At 40.3% G+C, this 14,613-nt stretch overlaps 1 protein-coding gene across 2 annotated transcripts in view; it reads right to left on the minus strand.

Annotated features, from left to right (window-relative positions):
* The window catches only part of Psma6 (proteasome 20S subunit alpha 6), a 29,762-nt gene that overhangs the window by 3,282 nt on the left and 11,867 nt on the right, over positions 1-14,613 (minus strand). Inside the window, exons 1-5 of one of the 2 annotated variants that reach the window (XM_090345161.1) lie at positions 14,434-14,602; positions 8,234-8,328; positions 7,585-7,666; positions 6,710-6,865; positions 10-188 (exon numbers count right to left, since the gene is read on the minus strand). In XM_090345161.1, the coding sequence (XP_090201287.1) occupies positions 10-188; positions 6,710-6,865; positions 7,585-7,666; positions 8,234-8,328; positions 14,434-14,509 (588 nt within the window). In that variant the 5' untranslated portion in view covers positions 14,510-14,602. Of the gene's footprint in view, positions 1-9; positions 189-6,709; positions 6,866-7,584; positions 7,667-8,233; positions 8,329-14,433; positions 14,603-14,613 lie in introns of those variants that run through there. The other variant, XM_090345163.1, reaches the window with a different exon arrangement.

The raw sequence follows: 14,613 nt of genomic DNA on the forward strand, positions 1-14,613 counted from the left end.
TTAACTTACTTCAACAGTCTGTTCAAATGTCCAGTCAAATTTCTTCTTCACTTTTTTTTCAAGGAAGCTGGTTGACTCAGTTTGTTTAACTCCTGCTGCAGTAGCTTTAAACCCACAGTAATAACCTGCAGGGTCACACTTGTACACCTGGGGGCCTTGTTCTTCATCTATACCAATTAAAATCATACCTAAAAAGAAAAGGCTAATTAAATATTGTATACCTTAATAGAACAAAATGTGCTGTTCCTTGTACTATCACATAGATTTATTATGCTGGCTGTTGATTTTAGGATGTGCTTTAAGAAAATGGACAAAATGCTATTGCCTGTGGCTCATACCCTATAATCCTACCCACTAAGGAGGCTGAGATCTGAGAATCACAGTTCAAACCCAGCCCAGCCCAGGCAGATCCATGAGACCCTACAATTAACTAACTACCATAAAACCAGAAGCGGTAGAGCATTAGCCTTGAGCAAAAGAGCTCAGGAACAGGGCCAAGGCCTTGAGTTCAAGCTTCACAATCAACCAAAAAAAAAAAAAAGGAAAAAAAATTGCTATTTCAGAAAAAAAAATCACATATTTCCAAAAAATGATCTGAATATTGCAAATGTAATTTATAATTTTTCTAATTATTGCTACCACCCTAAAGCTTGTTTATTTGAACTCTAATCCTCTGTGATATTACTTGGACAAATACACCTCAAAGATGTTCTCATAATTCTTTTTGCAAACAAGAGCTGGGGCTGGCTAAAGTGACCCATTTAACCTGACCTCAGAGTTGTTCTTAAATTTATCAGACCAAGGGTTAAAGTAATCATGACTTATTGATTTAGGACATGTAGTTTAGACTAAGCATATCACACACACAAACACATGAGTTGTGGTTCAATTACAGAGTGTCTGACTCTCAAGGGAGAAACCTTCAGTTGAAATCTCAGTACTAACAAAAAATAAATAAAATTTAATTCTCACACATGCATTACATAGATTAGTAGTGTGAAGAAGCTCTCAGTCCCACATTATTGTCAGTTATTTAAAAATAATTGTGTAGCCAGGTGCCAGTGGCTCACGCCTATAATCCTAGCTACTTCAGGAGGATGAGATCTGAGGATTTCAGTTCAAAGACAGCCCACACACTAAAGTCCTTGAGACTCTCATCTCCAATTAACCACCAGAAAACCAGAAGAGGTGCTGTGGCTCAAGTGGTACAGCACTAGCCTTAAGGTGAAGAGCTCAGGGACAGCACCCAGGGCCAGAGTTCAAACTCTACAACTAACCAAGAAAAAACAAATCATTGTGCAATCTGCTGTTTCCTTGACCTTAATTTTGCCTCCCCACAAAAGCAAAGGATTCTCTCAAAGCAAGGTAAAAGTTATGTTAATCCTCTCAAACCAAAAGTAGCACTAATGTGCTTAGCTGAAATGATGAATAATATGACATTTGTTAAAGGTGGCGTGTGTTTAACAGAAGCTGGGTGGTGGTATGGGAAAATTGAATCAAGCATCTGAATCAAGCACTGAATAGTGTGCATCCGAATATTTATGGTTTTTCTCAATGGTGGTCTCCCTGGAACTACAGAGCTGTGGGTATCAAGGATTTAGTGTACTTTTTGTTACCCTTCTTTTCCTTTCTTAAATTTAAATAGCTACTAAAATTCCAGAGAACTAACCTATGTAGCATACTCTGGAAATGTTACAACTGTCTGTTTTTATGATACACTCTTGTGTCCGTCCGTCCGTCTGTCTATCCTTCCTTCCTTCCTTCCTTCCTCCCTCCCTCCCTCCCTCCTCTTTCTTTATTGTAGGACCTGAACTCTGGGCCTGGGCACTGTCCCTGAACTCTTCAGCTAAAGTTTACAACGGTCTACCTTTGTTTTTATGATACTCTTTTTTTTTTTATCTGATATTTTTAGATTCTCAATTTTTATTTTTTAATATTTTTATTGTAATTAATAAATGGGTTACATGATATTTGCCAGATAGAAGGTGCATTAAGTCACATACATTGATACCCTTTCACATGTCTTGGTCCCCATTACCCTCCCCCCATCTCCCCATCTTGGTTTTCCCCCCTTCCCTATCCAATTTCAAATAACCAAATACAAATATATCCAATATATCAGATAACAAAGTGAGATACTGTAACAGTATGAGATAACCAAGGGACAGCAAAAGAGATGAGAGATAACAGAGTACATTAAGGACAACAACCATTCATTATATGGCTTTTGTTTCAATATCCTAGAGGTCCTTTCAATTAGCTTCATACTATATGGCCTTATGTATCAAGGTTTTGCTCTATTGCAAGTCTCTGCTAGGAGATCCCAAGGTTTCTACTGATTATGACAAATGAGGGAAACCATTGAGCCTATGTTCCTTTGAGTCTGGCTTATTTCACTTAATATGATCTTTTCTAAGTCTTTCCATTTCCAAACAAATGGGGCAATGTCATTCTTTCTGACAGCAGCATAGAATTCCATTGTGTATAAGTACCACAACTTGTTGATCCACTCATCAACTGAGGAACATCTAGGTTGGTTCCATATCTTTGCTATGGTGAATAGTGCTGCAATGAACATTGTTGTGCTAGTGGATTTAGTATGTCCTTGTTTTGGGATGATTGGGTAAATGCCAAAACAAATGGCCTATAGACAAATGAAGAAATGCCCCACATCTCTGGTCATAAAAGAAATGCAAATCAAAACAACGCTAAGATTCCACCTCACTCCAGTTAGAATCAGCCAGGATCAGGAAAACTAATAACAACAGATGCTGGAGGGGATGTGGCCAGGAGGGATCACTACTGCACTGTTGGGAGTGAAAACTCGTTCAACCACTATGGAAAGCAGTATGGCAGTGCCTCAAAGGCTAAACATAGAGCTCCCCTATGACCCAGCAATTCCACTATATGATATACTTTATATATATATATTTATTGTAATTAATAAAAGGGTTACATGATATTTGCCAGATAGAAGGTGCATTAATTCACATACATTGATACACTTTCACATGTCTTGGTACCCATTACCCTCCCCCCACCCACCATATATGATATACTCTTATATATAACATTATCCCCTCTCTCTCCCTCTCTTCCCCCCTTCCTCCCTTCCTCCCTGCCTCCCTCCCCCTCTCTTTTTCTGAATTCTGGGTCTGGGCATTGTCCCCGAGCTCTTCAACTCAAGGCCACCATCCTACCACTTAAGCCACAGCGCCACTTCTGGTTTTCTGGTGGTTAACTGGATCCGTGCTAGGGCTGGCTTTGAACCACAATTCTCAGATCTCAGCCTCCTGTGTACTCAGGATTAAAGGCGTATGCCACCACATCTGGCGTTTTTTTTTTTTTTTGCCAGTCCTGAGGCTTGAACTCAGGGTCTCAGCACTGTCTTTGGGCTTTCGCAAGCCTAGCGTTCTACCACTTGAGCCACAGCACCACTTCTGGCTTTTTTCTGTGTATGTGGTACCAAGGAATTGAACTCAAGGCTTTAGGCATGCTAGTCAAGCATTCTACCACTAGGCCATACCCCCAACTCCCCTGCTTTCTTATATTCTAGATTTGAGCCTCTTCGATACAGTGCCTTATCCAAGATACAGTATTAAGCTAAGTATTTACTCATCTAGCATGTACTAATGAGAAATTAAGTTTATTTTACCGATATATTTTCTTGAATGTCCCATCATCTTTTAATTTTACCTTTTATATTTGAGACATGCACAATACCTTTACTGCTTTACTCTAGGGCCTGGCAAGATGAGCAAGGCTTGAGAGATCAAGCACTTTGTACTTCCACAATGTACGTCACTAAGACATGAAAATAGCAAAGAAGGAAAAGTATAAGGACTTCACTGAGGGGTTCTGCCCATCACTGTAAGAAGTCTGGAATTTACCCCACCGCTGATTAGGAATCAATTTATGAAGGAGCAATAATAAAAATTCAGTTTTATAATAATTCATGAAGCAATATAAAGAGTAGATTACAAAGGGTAATTAAAATGAAGAGATGGACAAATCAGGTAGGCAGGAAAGGTAATGAAAATGATGAAGTAACCAGAGAGGAAAGGATCTGACATTTGGAGGTAAAACTTGGTAACTCATAAGATGACCAAGGAAAGTGAGAATAGGAAAGAGAATCTAAAGATGAATGTAGGAAAAGTCACAATTTTGAGTTTTGAGGTATCTGTGAGATATGGAAGAAAGGACAGGTTATGACAATGTAGGAGCAACTGGCATGCATGCTCCAGTAAGTAAAGCTGTTCAAGTGGTTAAGATTACATAGAGCAGCTGGGTGCTAGTACCTAACACATGTAATCCTAGGTGCTCAGGGTAAGATCTGAGGATCATAGTTCGAAGAAAATCCATGCAGAAAAGTCTGTGAAATTCTTACCTCCAATTAACCAAAGTGCTCAAAGTGGTAAAGCATTAGCTTTGAGCAAAAAAAACCTCAGGGACAGCGCCCAGGTCTGAGGTTCAAGCCACAAAATGGGATGGAAGGAGGGAGGGAGGGGGTAAGGGGGGTAAGGAAGAACAGAGGGAGGGAGTGAAGTAGGCAGGCAGGTAGGTAGGCCAGGTGCCAGTGGCTCATGCCTATAATCCTAACTATTCAGGAAGCTGAGATCTTAGGATGGAAGTTCAAAGCCAGCCTAGACAGGAAAGTCCATAACATTCTTATCTCTAACCAGTAAAAAGCCAGAAGTGGAGCTGTAGCTCAAGTGGTATAGGGCTAGTCTTGGACAAAAAATGCTGAGAGACAGCACCTAGGCCCCAGAACCAGCACTAAAACAAAACAAAACCTGCCAGGCATGATGATACACACTTGTAATTTTAGTACTTAGGTGGCTAAGTGAAGAGGACCAGGCTGTGTACACAGCAAGACTTGCCCCACAAAAGATAAAGCTAACAGACATTATTGTTATTGAGGGCTCTGAAGCTTGAACACACAGCCTCTAACTCTTATTTGGCTTGTTTGCTCACTTGAGCCATGCTTATAGTTTACCACTGTTATTAGTTAGAGGCAATCTCTTGAATTTTTGCCTCCAATAGCCTTGCATTTTGATTCTCAGCCTCCTGAACAGCTAAGGATACAGGCTTGGGTCATTGTTCGGGCTCCAAGTAAAAATATTCTGACTTAAAAAAAAAAAAGAATAGCCAGTTGTGAGTAGTTCATGCCTATAATCCTAGCTACCTACGACACTGAGAGCAGAAAGACTCACATTCAAAGCCAGCCTGGATAGAAAAGTTCTTAAGATCTTGTATCAAAAAGTTAGGGTAGCCAGGTATACTGGCTGAGATCTGAGGATCAAGGTTCAAAGCCAAAGCCCGCCTGGGCACAAAAGGACCTGAGACTCTTATCTCCAATTCACCTCTGGAAAACGGATGTGGGGCTTGGCTCAAGGGTAGGGCGGTAGCCTTGAGCTGAAGAGCTTAGGGACAATGCCCAGGCCGAGTACAAGTTCAAGCCCCATGACCCACAAAAAAAAAAGGAAGAAAAAGGGCCGGGAGTTTGGCCTAGTGGTTAAAGTGCTTGCCTAGCATGCATGAAGACCCGGGTTCAATTCCTCGGTACCACATACATAGAAAAAAAGCCGGAAGTGGTGCTGAGGCTCAAGTGGTAGAGCTCTAGCCTTGAGAGAGTCCAAGGACAGTGCTCAGGCCCTGAGATCAAGCCCAGGACTGGCAAAAAAAAAAAAAAAAAAAAAAAAAAAGAAGAAAAAGTCAGGGTAACCATAATCGATAAACACTGTACTCATAATCTGACTTATGGAATTGAAACTGCTTTGTATAACTACTTAAAATAAAAACAAGTTGAGTGCAGGTGGCTTATCCTATAACCTAGCTACTCAGGAGGCTGAGATCCAAGGATCATGGTTCCAACCTAGCCTGGGCAGCAAAGTCTGTGAGACTTTTTTTTTTGGTGGTTCATGGTGCTTGAACTCTGGGCCTGGGTGCTATCCCTGAGCTCTTAAGCTCAAGGCTAGGCCCTACCCCTGGAGCCCAGCCCCATTTCCCATTTTTTTAGTGATTAGCTGGAGATTAGTCTCACATTCTTTAGTGCCCGGGCTGGCTTTGAACCTTGATCCTCAAATCTCAGCCTCCTGAGTAGCTAGGATAATAGGTATGAGCCACTGTGCCAGCTGGTCTGTGAGGCTGGCCAGTCCTGGGCTTGAGCTCAGGGCCTGAGCATTGTCCTGGGGTTTTCCCAAGGCTAGAGCTCTACCACTTGAGCCACCATTTCCGGCTTTTTCTATGTATGTGGTACCAAAGAATCAAACCTGGGTATTTGTAAATGCTAGGCAAGTACTCTACCACTAGGCCAAACTCTCGGCCTAGTGTGTGAGACTCTTCAGTAAACTCAAAAATTGTTGAGAGTAGCACTGTGGCTCAAGTGGTAGAGCATTAGCCTTTAGCACAAAGAAGCTCACACAGGCCCCAATACCAGAAATAAATAAGAAAATAAACACATACATATGTGTGTATGTATATACATACGTACATACATACACACACACACATACACACACACACATATATTTTAAAAATCAGGCAAATAAAATCTAATAGTACATCAGACTTAATATCTAATATACTAATGTGATACCTATCCCTTATCCTTGATTTATTACAATGATTTTCTTTTGCTACATAATTTCCAAACCATGTTCTCTAAGAATTATAATTAATTATTTGCAAACCTTCTAAGCATACTTACAACAACCAAGTGGCCTCATTTCAGCATTTTGTGTGTAGACTTGAGAAATATCAGCAATTCTTTTACATAGCATGTCCACAGGAATCTCATAGCCATACTTGTATTTCCAATTAGCTGCCTCATAGCGTGCCCTCTGTACCTGGGATCTGCTGTCAGCTTATTAGCAAAACCAAACAAAAACAAAATCAAAGGTTTCTCTTTGGAGGAAGAAAATAATAAACTTAAAACCGACACCTTTATATCTTCTTCATGAACAAGTACATGCAAAAACAGGAAAAAATTTAAAACATGGAGCTCTATGTACCACACTGATCTTTTATGCTTAGTTTTTTTTTTACCAGTAGTTAGTTTCTACAAGTGTCTAATAACCCCATATAAAACAAACAAAAAACAAAACAATAAAAATAAGGTCTAAGGAGAAAGAGTATTTTGGTCTTTGTGTTTTAGGTTTGTTTCCTTAATTTCAAAAAGTAGAAACTCATGTACTGTATCCTTCTATATATCACCTTTACAATAAAAAACAAAAAACAGCCTTAAGTTCCCCTTAAACTACTAATCATATTCAGTATCTATGAGAGAGGCCTCAGACTAGTTTTCCTAATAGGGGCATAAAGACCTGATAGCATTATACTTATGTTTTCAAAACAGCTCACAGATAGACATGGTAGAACATCTGTAATCCCGGCACTCAGGAGACTGAATGCAAGACTGGACAGTGAGACCTCATCTCCCAAACACTCCCAATGCTTCTAAGCTACATATACCGCCCGAAAATCAGCACTAAAGCACTAAAGGGAGTTTAAAATTAACAAAATTAAAAATGATTGGAAGGTCCAACGTATCTTATATATCCATGTGGACATGCAGCTGATTACCTGTCATCCCAGTCATTACACAACCAATGTTTTCAGTTATCTTGAACAAATGAGTCACTGTGCTGGAATCCAATAATTTGTCCTAATGAACAAAATAAATCAGGATAATTTTTTTTAAGCCCTCAGTTCTCTGTAGTATAAAAGAAACAATACTATAGAACTGTAAGAACAAATTACATAATGGAACTTACTAGACAAATAGTATCACCATTCATTTTAGCTAAGTAATTAAAAAAAAACAAACTTAAAAGATGATATAGGGCTATTCACTGGGAGCTTATCAAACTTGTCTCAAAGTCCCAGAACACAAAAGCCTTAGAAATCGCACTATACTTGTTATAATCATATCACAAAAGTATACTGTTCTTGCACTTTCTCAAGGCTAGAGCTCTACCTCTTGAGTCACAGCACCTCTTCCAGCCTTTTCTGTTTATGGTACTGAGGAATAGAACCCAGGGCTTCATGCATGCTAGCCTAGCACTCTACCACTAAGCCACATTCCCAGCCCAATAAATAATACTTCTTGAACAGGGAAACAGAAGCAAAGCAAGAATTATGTTAACATGCAAGAAACAATATATCTCTACACAATTTCATGAAAAACACTTGGAATATCTTATGTAGTAACTATTTGGGCAGTATTACTTACAGGTACTTTCTTCTGTGTGACAATTACTGCACAGTCTTTCCCTCTGACAGCTACTGATGTAAGGCCACCCTGGTTAATAGCCTTAAAAGCATATTCTGGAAAAAAAGAAGTTGGTTTTTTCAAAATAGGCTTTTTTAAAAGGTGAAATAATTTGAGATTCCTGCAGTGGAATAACAAGAGTAATTAATGAAGTGAAGGTCAAGCGTGGAAATGTAACGATGAAAGTTCCTGCTAATAACTATGTAAACTAATTTTAAAAACAAAATATGCCAGGATTACTGGCTCACATCATGAGACTCATCTCTAATCAGCCACCAGAGAAACAGAAGTGGAGCTGTGGCTCAAGGTAGTACAGCACTAGCTTGAGCAAAAAAGCTCAGGGACAGTACCCAGGCCCTGGAGTTCAAACCTCATGACTGACAAAAAAAAAGAAAAAAAAAAAGCTCAAAATATATAAAATATAGAATGCTTCTTAACATATAAAGTCAAAATAATAAACATGATAATAAGCCACAGTTAAACCAATCCCACTTCTATCCACTTTCATTTTACTAACATTTTCAGGAGGCTCAAGTACCAGATTTTGAATAACATTTTAATATACTTTCATCAGAATAAACCTTTATCAATTATGTTTTTGTCATCTTAAGTTTTGTGGATATTAATTCTACCATGTCTTGTTTTGCAAATCGAATTTAGCTGGTCTTATATTGCTCTAGACTTAACACTCTAATAACTATTTGACCACACATGGCTTTAGCTACTATTGCATTATTTTCATTGATTTTTATATAGCAAGTTTTTTTTAACTATTCCTTTTTCCAAACTTCATGTTCAACAAACATTTCATTAACTGATCTATAACAAATTTCAGTTTGTGTATTTCTATCTGCAGTCAATCCATTTCATCAGCTAAACAGTGGGATCAAAATGATAGCAAAAAAACATGCTAATACTGGGGATGTAGCTCACTGGTAAAGAACTTGCCTATAGTATAGGAGGATCTGAGTTCAATTCCTAGCACTGCAAAACAAAGTAAAACAAACACCCCCACCAAACCCATAAAAAAACAATCCTATTTCATAAATTAATATGTTTCTATGACATACAAACCCTTAGCCTAATTGTGATTAAGTTCTAAATGCTAAGTCCCAGTGATTGTAAATAGAGATTCCCTCCTTGAACACTTGTATGTTAAACTTGTCATTTAAAATATGATGTAAAAATCAACGTTAATATATTCTTTAAAAAAATAAAAATAAATAAAAACAAACAAAAAACCTAAAAAAACCCAATTCTATACTAGTAGCAGGGCTTGTACCAGGGCCTGGGTGCTATCCCTTAGTTTCTTTCACTCAAGGCTTGCACTCTGATCCACAGCTCTACTTTCAGCTTTTTGCTAGTTAACTGGATTCTCATGAACTTTCCTACCTAGACTGACCTTAAACTGTGATCTTCATATATTAGTCATTGAGTGGCTAGTATTACAGGCATGAGCCACTGGTTCCTGGCTAGAATTTTTTTTTTTTTTTTTTTAATGGTGGGTCATGGGGATTGAACTCGGCCTGGGTGCTGTCCGTGAGTTCTTCAGCTCAAGGCTACCACTCTACCCCTTGAGTCACAGCCCTACTTCCCATTTTCCAGTGAAGTGTCTGGGCTGGTTTTGAACCTGGATCCTCAGATCTCAGCCTCCTGTATAGCTAGGATTACAGGCATGAGCTACAGCGTTCCGCTTAACATAGATTTTATAATCAGGAAAAGGGCAATAAAAATGTTAGCAAAACCCCATGGCTAATGCCTGTAATTCTAGCTACTGAGGAAACCAAGGTCTGAAGATTATAGTTTGAAATAAGCCCATGAAGGAAAGTCTATGAAAATCTTATCGCCAATTAAACATGCATGCATGCACGCACACATGCACGCCAGAAGTGGAGCTGTGGCTCAAGTGGTAGAACTAACCTGGAGCAGAAAAATACAGTTCTTAAAAATTACTTGAGTGGCTCACGCCTATAATCCCAGCTATCCAAGAGGCTGAGATCTGAGGATCAAGGTTCAAAGCCAGCCAGGGCACAAAAGGACCTGAGACTCTTACTTCCAATTAAACTCTAGAAAATGGGAAGTGGGGCTTGGTTCAAGGGTGGTAGCCTTGAGCTGAAGAGCTCAGGGACAGCACCCAGGCTGAGTTCAAGTCCCATGACCCCCCCCCCCCAAAAAAAGAGGGCTGGGAGTTTAGCCTACTGGTAGAGTGCTTGTGTAACATGCACGAAGACCTGGGTTTGATTCCTTGGTACCACATACATAGAAAAAAAGCTGGAAGTGATACTGAGCTCTAGCCTTGAGAAAGTCCAAGGACAGTGCTCAGGTCCTGAGCTTAAGCCCAGGACTGGCAAAAGAAAAAAAAAAAAAGGAAAATTTCTTGAGGGCCACGAGTTCAATTCCTCGGTACCACATACATAGAAAAGCTGACAGTGGTGCTCTGGTTCAGGTGATAGAGTGCCAGGGCAGTGCTCAGGCCCTGAGTTCAAGCCCCACGATTGGAAAAACAACAACAACAAAAAAAACCTCTTGATATTTCCATAATTATTTATAGTTGACGTGTAACAGAATATTTCAAAATTTTATCTTTCAGCTGGGTGCTAGTGACTCACACCTGTAATTTTATCCATTGAAGAGTCTACGATCTAGAGGATAATGATTTGAGACTATCCCATCCCAATAACTGTCTCCAAAATAACAACAAAAAAAAAAGGGCTGGAGTCATGGTTGAAGTGGTAGAGCACAAGCCTAGGAATTGCAAGGCACTGAATTCAAATTCCAGTACTACAAAAAAACCTGTCTTCAAGTTATTATTCTAGATATTGGCTCTGAAGCCTGCCTAGCCTCATTTGTTCAAATGCTACAGGTGACTAGACTACTTCAGGAAGACATTGCTTATATAACAAAAAATTTCCTCTAATAGGAGCTGTAATTTTTTCTTTTAGTATGGTTGTGCTGGTCCTGGAGCTAGAACTCAGTGCGTAGGTGCTGTCCTTGATTTTTTTTTTTGTCCGTCCTCCGCTTGAGCTCAGCATCTGAGCACTGTCCTTGGGCTTTCTCAAGCCTAGAGCTCTAACACTTGAGCCACAGCATCACTTCTGGCTTTTTCTATGTATGCGGTACTGAGGAACTGATCCTAGGTCTTCGTGCATGCTAGGCAAGCATCCTACCACTAGGCCAAACTCCCAGCTGCCTTGAGCCTTTTTTGCTTAAGGATAACCCTGTACCACTTGAGACACAGCTCCACTTCTAATCTTTTTTCTTTTGAAGCAGGTGGGTAGTTAAGTGAAAATAAGTGTGTCATGGACTTTCCTGCCTGTGCTGGTTTAGAACCACAATCCTCAGATCTCAGCCTTTTGCGTAACTAGGATAACAGGCATGAGCCAACTAGTGCCTGGCTGGCAGGAACTGTAATTTAGGTAAGATTTAATTGGCTAATTAAATAGCTAGATGTACATCCCTCTGTATCAAAGTTAACTTCTAAAAACAGTTTCTAAACAATTTCTCAGTTTAGTGTATGATAATGCTACTAAAGCTTCCACTGATAAAACCTTCCACAGATTAAAAACTACAAATGGGCCAGGTGCAGAGATGTGTGCTTGTAGTCCCAATTACTTGGAAAGCTGAGGCAAGATTGTTTTAAGTCTATAGTTTGAGATCAGCCTGGGCAACATATTGAAAGATATCTCACAGAAGGAACATAGGGCTAGGAATGTGGTTTAGTGGTAGAGTGCTTGCCCAGTATGCATGAAGCTCTGGGTTTGATTCCTCAGTACTACATACATAGAAAAAGCTGGAAGTAGTGCTGGAGCTCAAGCAGTAGAGTGCTAGCCTTGAGCAAAAGAAGCTCAGGGCCGGGCTGGGAGTTTGGCCTAGTGGTTGAGTGCTTGCCTAGCATGCACATAGACCTGGGTTCAATTCCTCGGTACCACATTTATAGAAAAAAGCCAGAAGTGGTGCTGAGGCTCAAGTGGTAGAGCTCTAGCCTTGAGAAAGTCCAAGGACAGTGTTCAGACCCTGAGCTCAAGCCCAGAACTGGCAAAAAAAAAAAAAAAAAAAAAAAAAAAAAAAAAAAAAAAAGCTCAGGGACAGTGCTCAAGCCTCAAGGACTAGTTAAAAGCCAAGCCCTTGTTGCTTGTGCCTGTAATCCTAGCTACTCAGGAGGCTGAGATCTCAGGATCTATCACTAGATCACACTCCCAGCTCATGTTTCAGCCTTTTTAACAATTTCTTTTTCTTTGCTGGTAGTGTGGTTTGAACTCAGGGCCTTACGCCTGCTAGGTGGTTTGAACTCAGGGCCTTACGCCTGCTAGGCAGTGCTCTATCATTGGAGCTCTGCTCTGTCTTATCCTATATTTGTTGCATTATTCTTTATCTGTCCAAGTTTATAATTTATAAATTGCATTTTGTAATACTTAAGATCATAAACTCTCCAGATAATTCTAAAGTTTACAAACTTTGGAATATAACACTATGCATAGACCTAAAAAAATGGAAATATTCCACATTTACAAATCTACTAATTTAATAGTCTAAACAATGAAAACAGCCAAAGAAGCCAACAGGCATCTGATAAGTCACTGAGAACTTAGTATTTGAGTGGCACACACTAAGAATTATATACATAATGCACCATTTAATCTCCAAAACAATCATGGAAGGAGGAATTATTATTAGCCCAATTTTACAAATAGAAACTAAGGCAAAGGTTTCATACTTGCCCAGGCCAGCTAGCATTCAGCAAAGCAGGGATCTGAATCTGGTATGGCTCTAGGGCCCAAACTGTACTGCTTGCTCATACTAACTATACTTTCATTTTCTTAATCAATGTCCAATTAATGCACTGGATAAGGAGTGTGTTAATGTAAGGAAGAGCCCAATCTGACTAACATATTATATTCAGTCTTTTTACTCACCAAACTTAAGCATTAAAGACTGTGCCTCTGAATACTTCTCACAAAGCAGAATATAGAAGCAAGAGAGAGGTCTAAGTGTGGCCTTTTCTGTTCACAAATTAAAAACCAAAACACAAAACACTCAAAGCAGTAGTCCAAAATATAAAATTATTTAAAACTCTCAAATAAAACACTAAAAAATCAAAATCCTTGAGAAGGCAATGATTGTCTCTTATCTTTGACTACAATTTTCAACGGAGGTCTGTTGAAAGTACTGAAGTATTCAATAAGATGCCATTACCTGTCATATGACATACACTATATAATGACCCAAGTTACCTTTAACATTACTGTTAAAATTTACAGGTGGACAGAATCTCATACATAGGGCAATTCTCTGATTCTCTAGCAGGATTATATTACTATGCTGACCAAGTAAGTAAATTTATTTAAAAATAAAATTACTATGGGCCAGATATGATTCAGACTATTCTGAGACTAAATCCTCCATGGAAAGAAGCCAAAGGTGTAGCTTATGATCGTAACCTAAACCCTAACACGTCTCAACGAATCAGTTATACGGATAACAAGTTTAGGTTTCTTTCCATTAGAGCCGTTCTACAGTAAAGAGAGACCACATGGTACCTCATCTACAGTTCAGAACCTACAGGACCATTCATAAAGATTCACGTTAAAAGGTCTTGAACTCGGAACCACTGATTGTATGAGTCTTCCAAAGATGTTCTAGACTTTGCATATACTTGTAATTGGTATCTTCGCTTTCTGTTTTAATTCGACTGGTTCCACATCCATGGCACCCCTTTTAAGCTGTGCGCCTCCGTAGAGAGGATATGACAGTCTGTACCCAGCAGCATCGGGCACACAACTATGCTGCTACAGATCTGCCTACCGGGCAAGTTAACTCGACATCACAAACAAAGGAAATTACTGGGAGGGTGTGGGTGCTGCACAGGGCACTGAAGCGGCCGCAGGAAGGAGGAGGCAGGCATGCTGGTCCTGTCTTCCTCAACTCCTCATTGTGTCAGGGCGGTGCGGAGCTCGTCCCGAAGCGCGCCAGGCTCTGGTCTCCGCCTCCAAGCCGCCGAAGCCCGCTTCCAGCAGGAGTGAGGCCACTCCGACTCGGCCCTCTTCGCTCCTCACCCCCACCCTGCTTCAACCTCAGCTCGGACTCGCGCCACCTCTGCCTGCTCCAGGCCGAAGCATGACAGAGCAATTCGGATAGACCATCAGCAGACCCGGTTCACTCACCTACTTGGTAGAGCCGGCCCTCGGGCGAAAAAATGGTAATGTGGCGGTCAAAACCGGCGCTGGAACCGCGGGACATATTGGTCCGCCGCTACTTTAAACGCAGTCTTACCGCCCGAACCTCTCGCACCAGGCTTCCAAGCCCCTCCCGGAACTCGCCGCGGAGAGTGCTTCCGGGGCACC

Source organism: Megascapheus bottae, chromosome 14 (assembly GCF_031878675.1).
Source record: "Megascapheus bottae isolate mThoBot1 chromosome 14, mThoBot2.hap1, whole genome shotgun sequence".
NCBI lineage: Eukaryota > Metazoa > Chordata > Mammalia > Rodentia > Geomyidae > Megascapheus > Megascapheus bottae.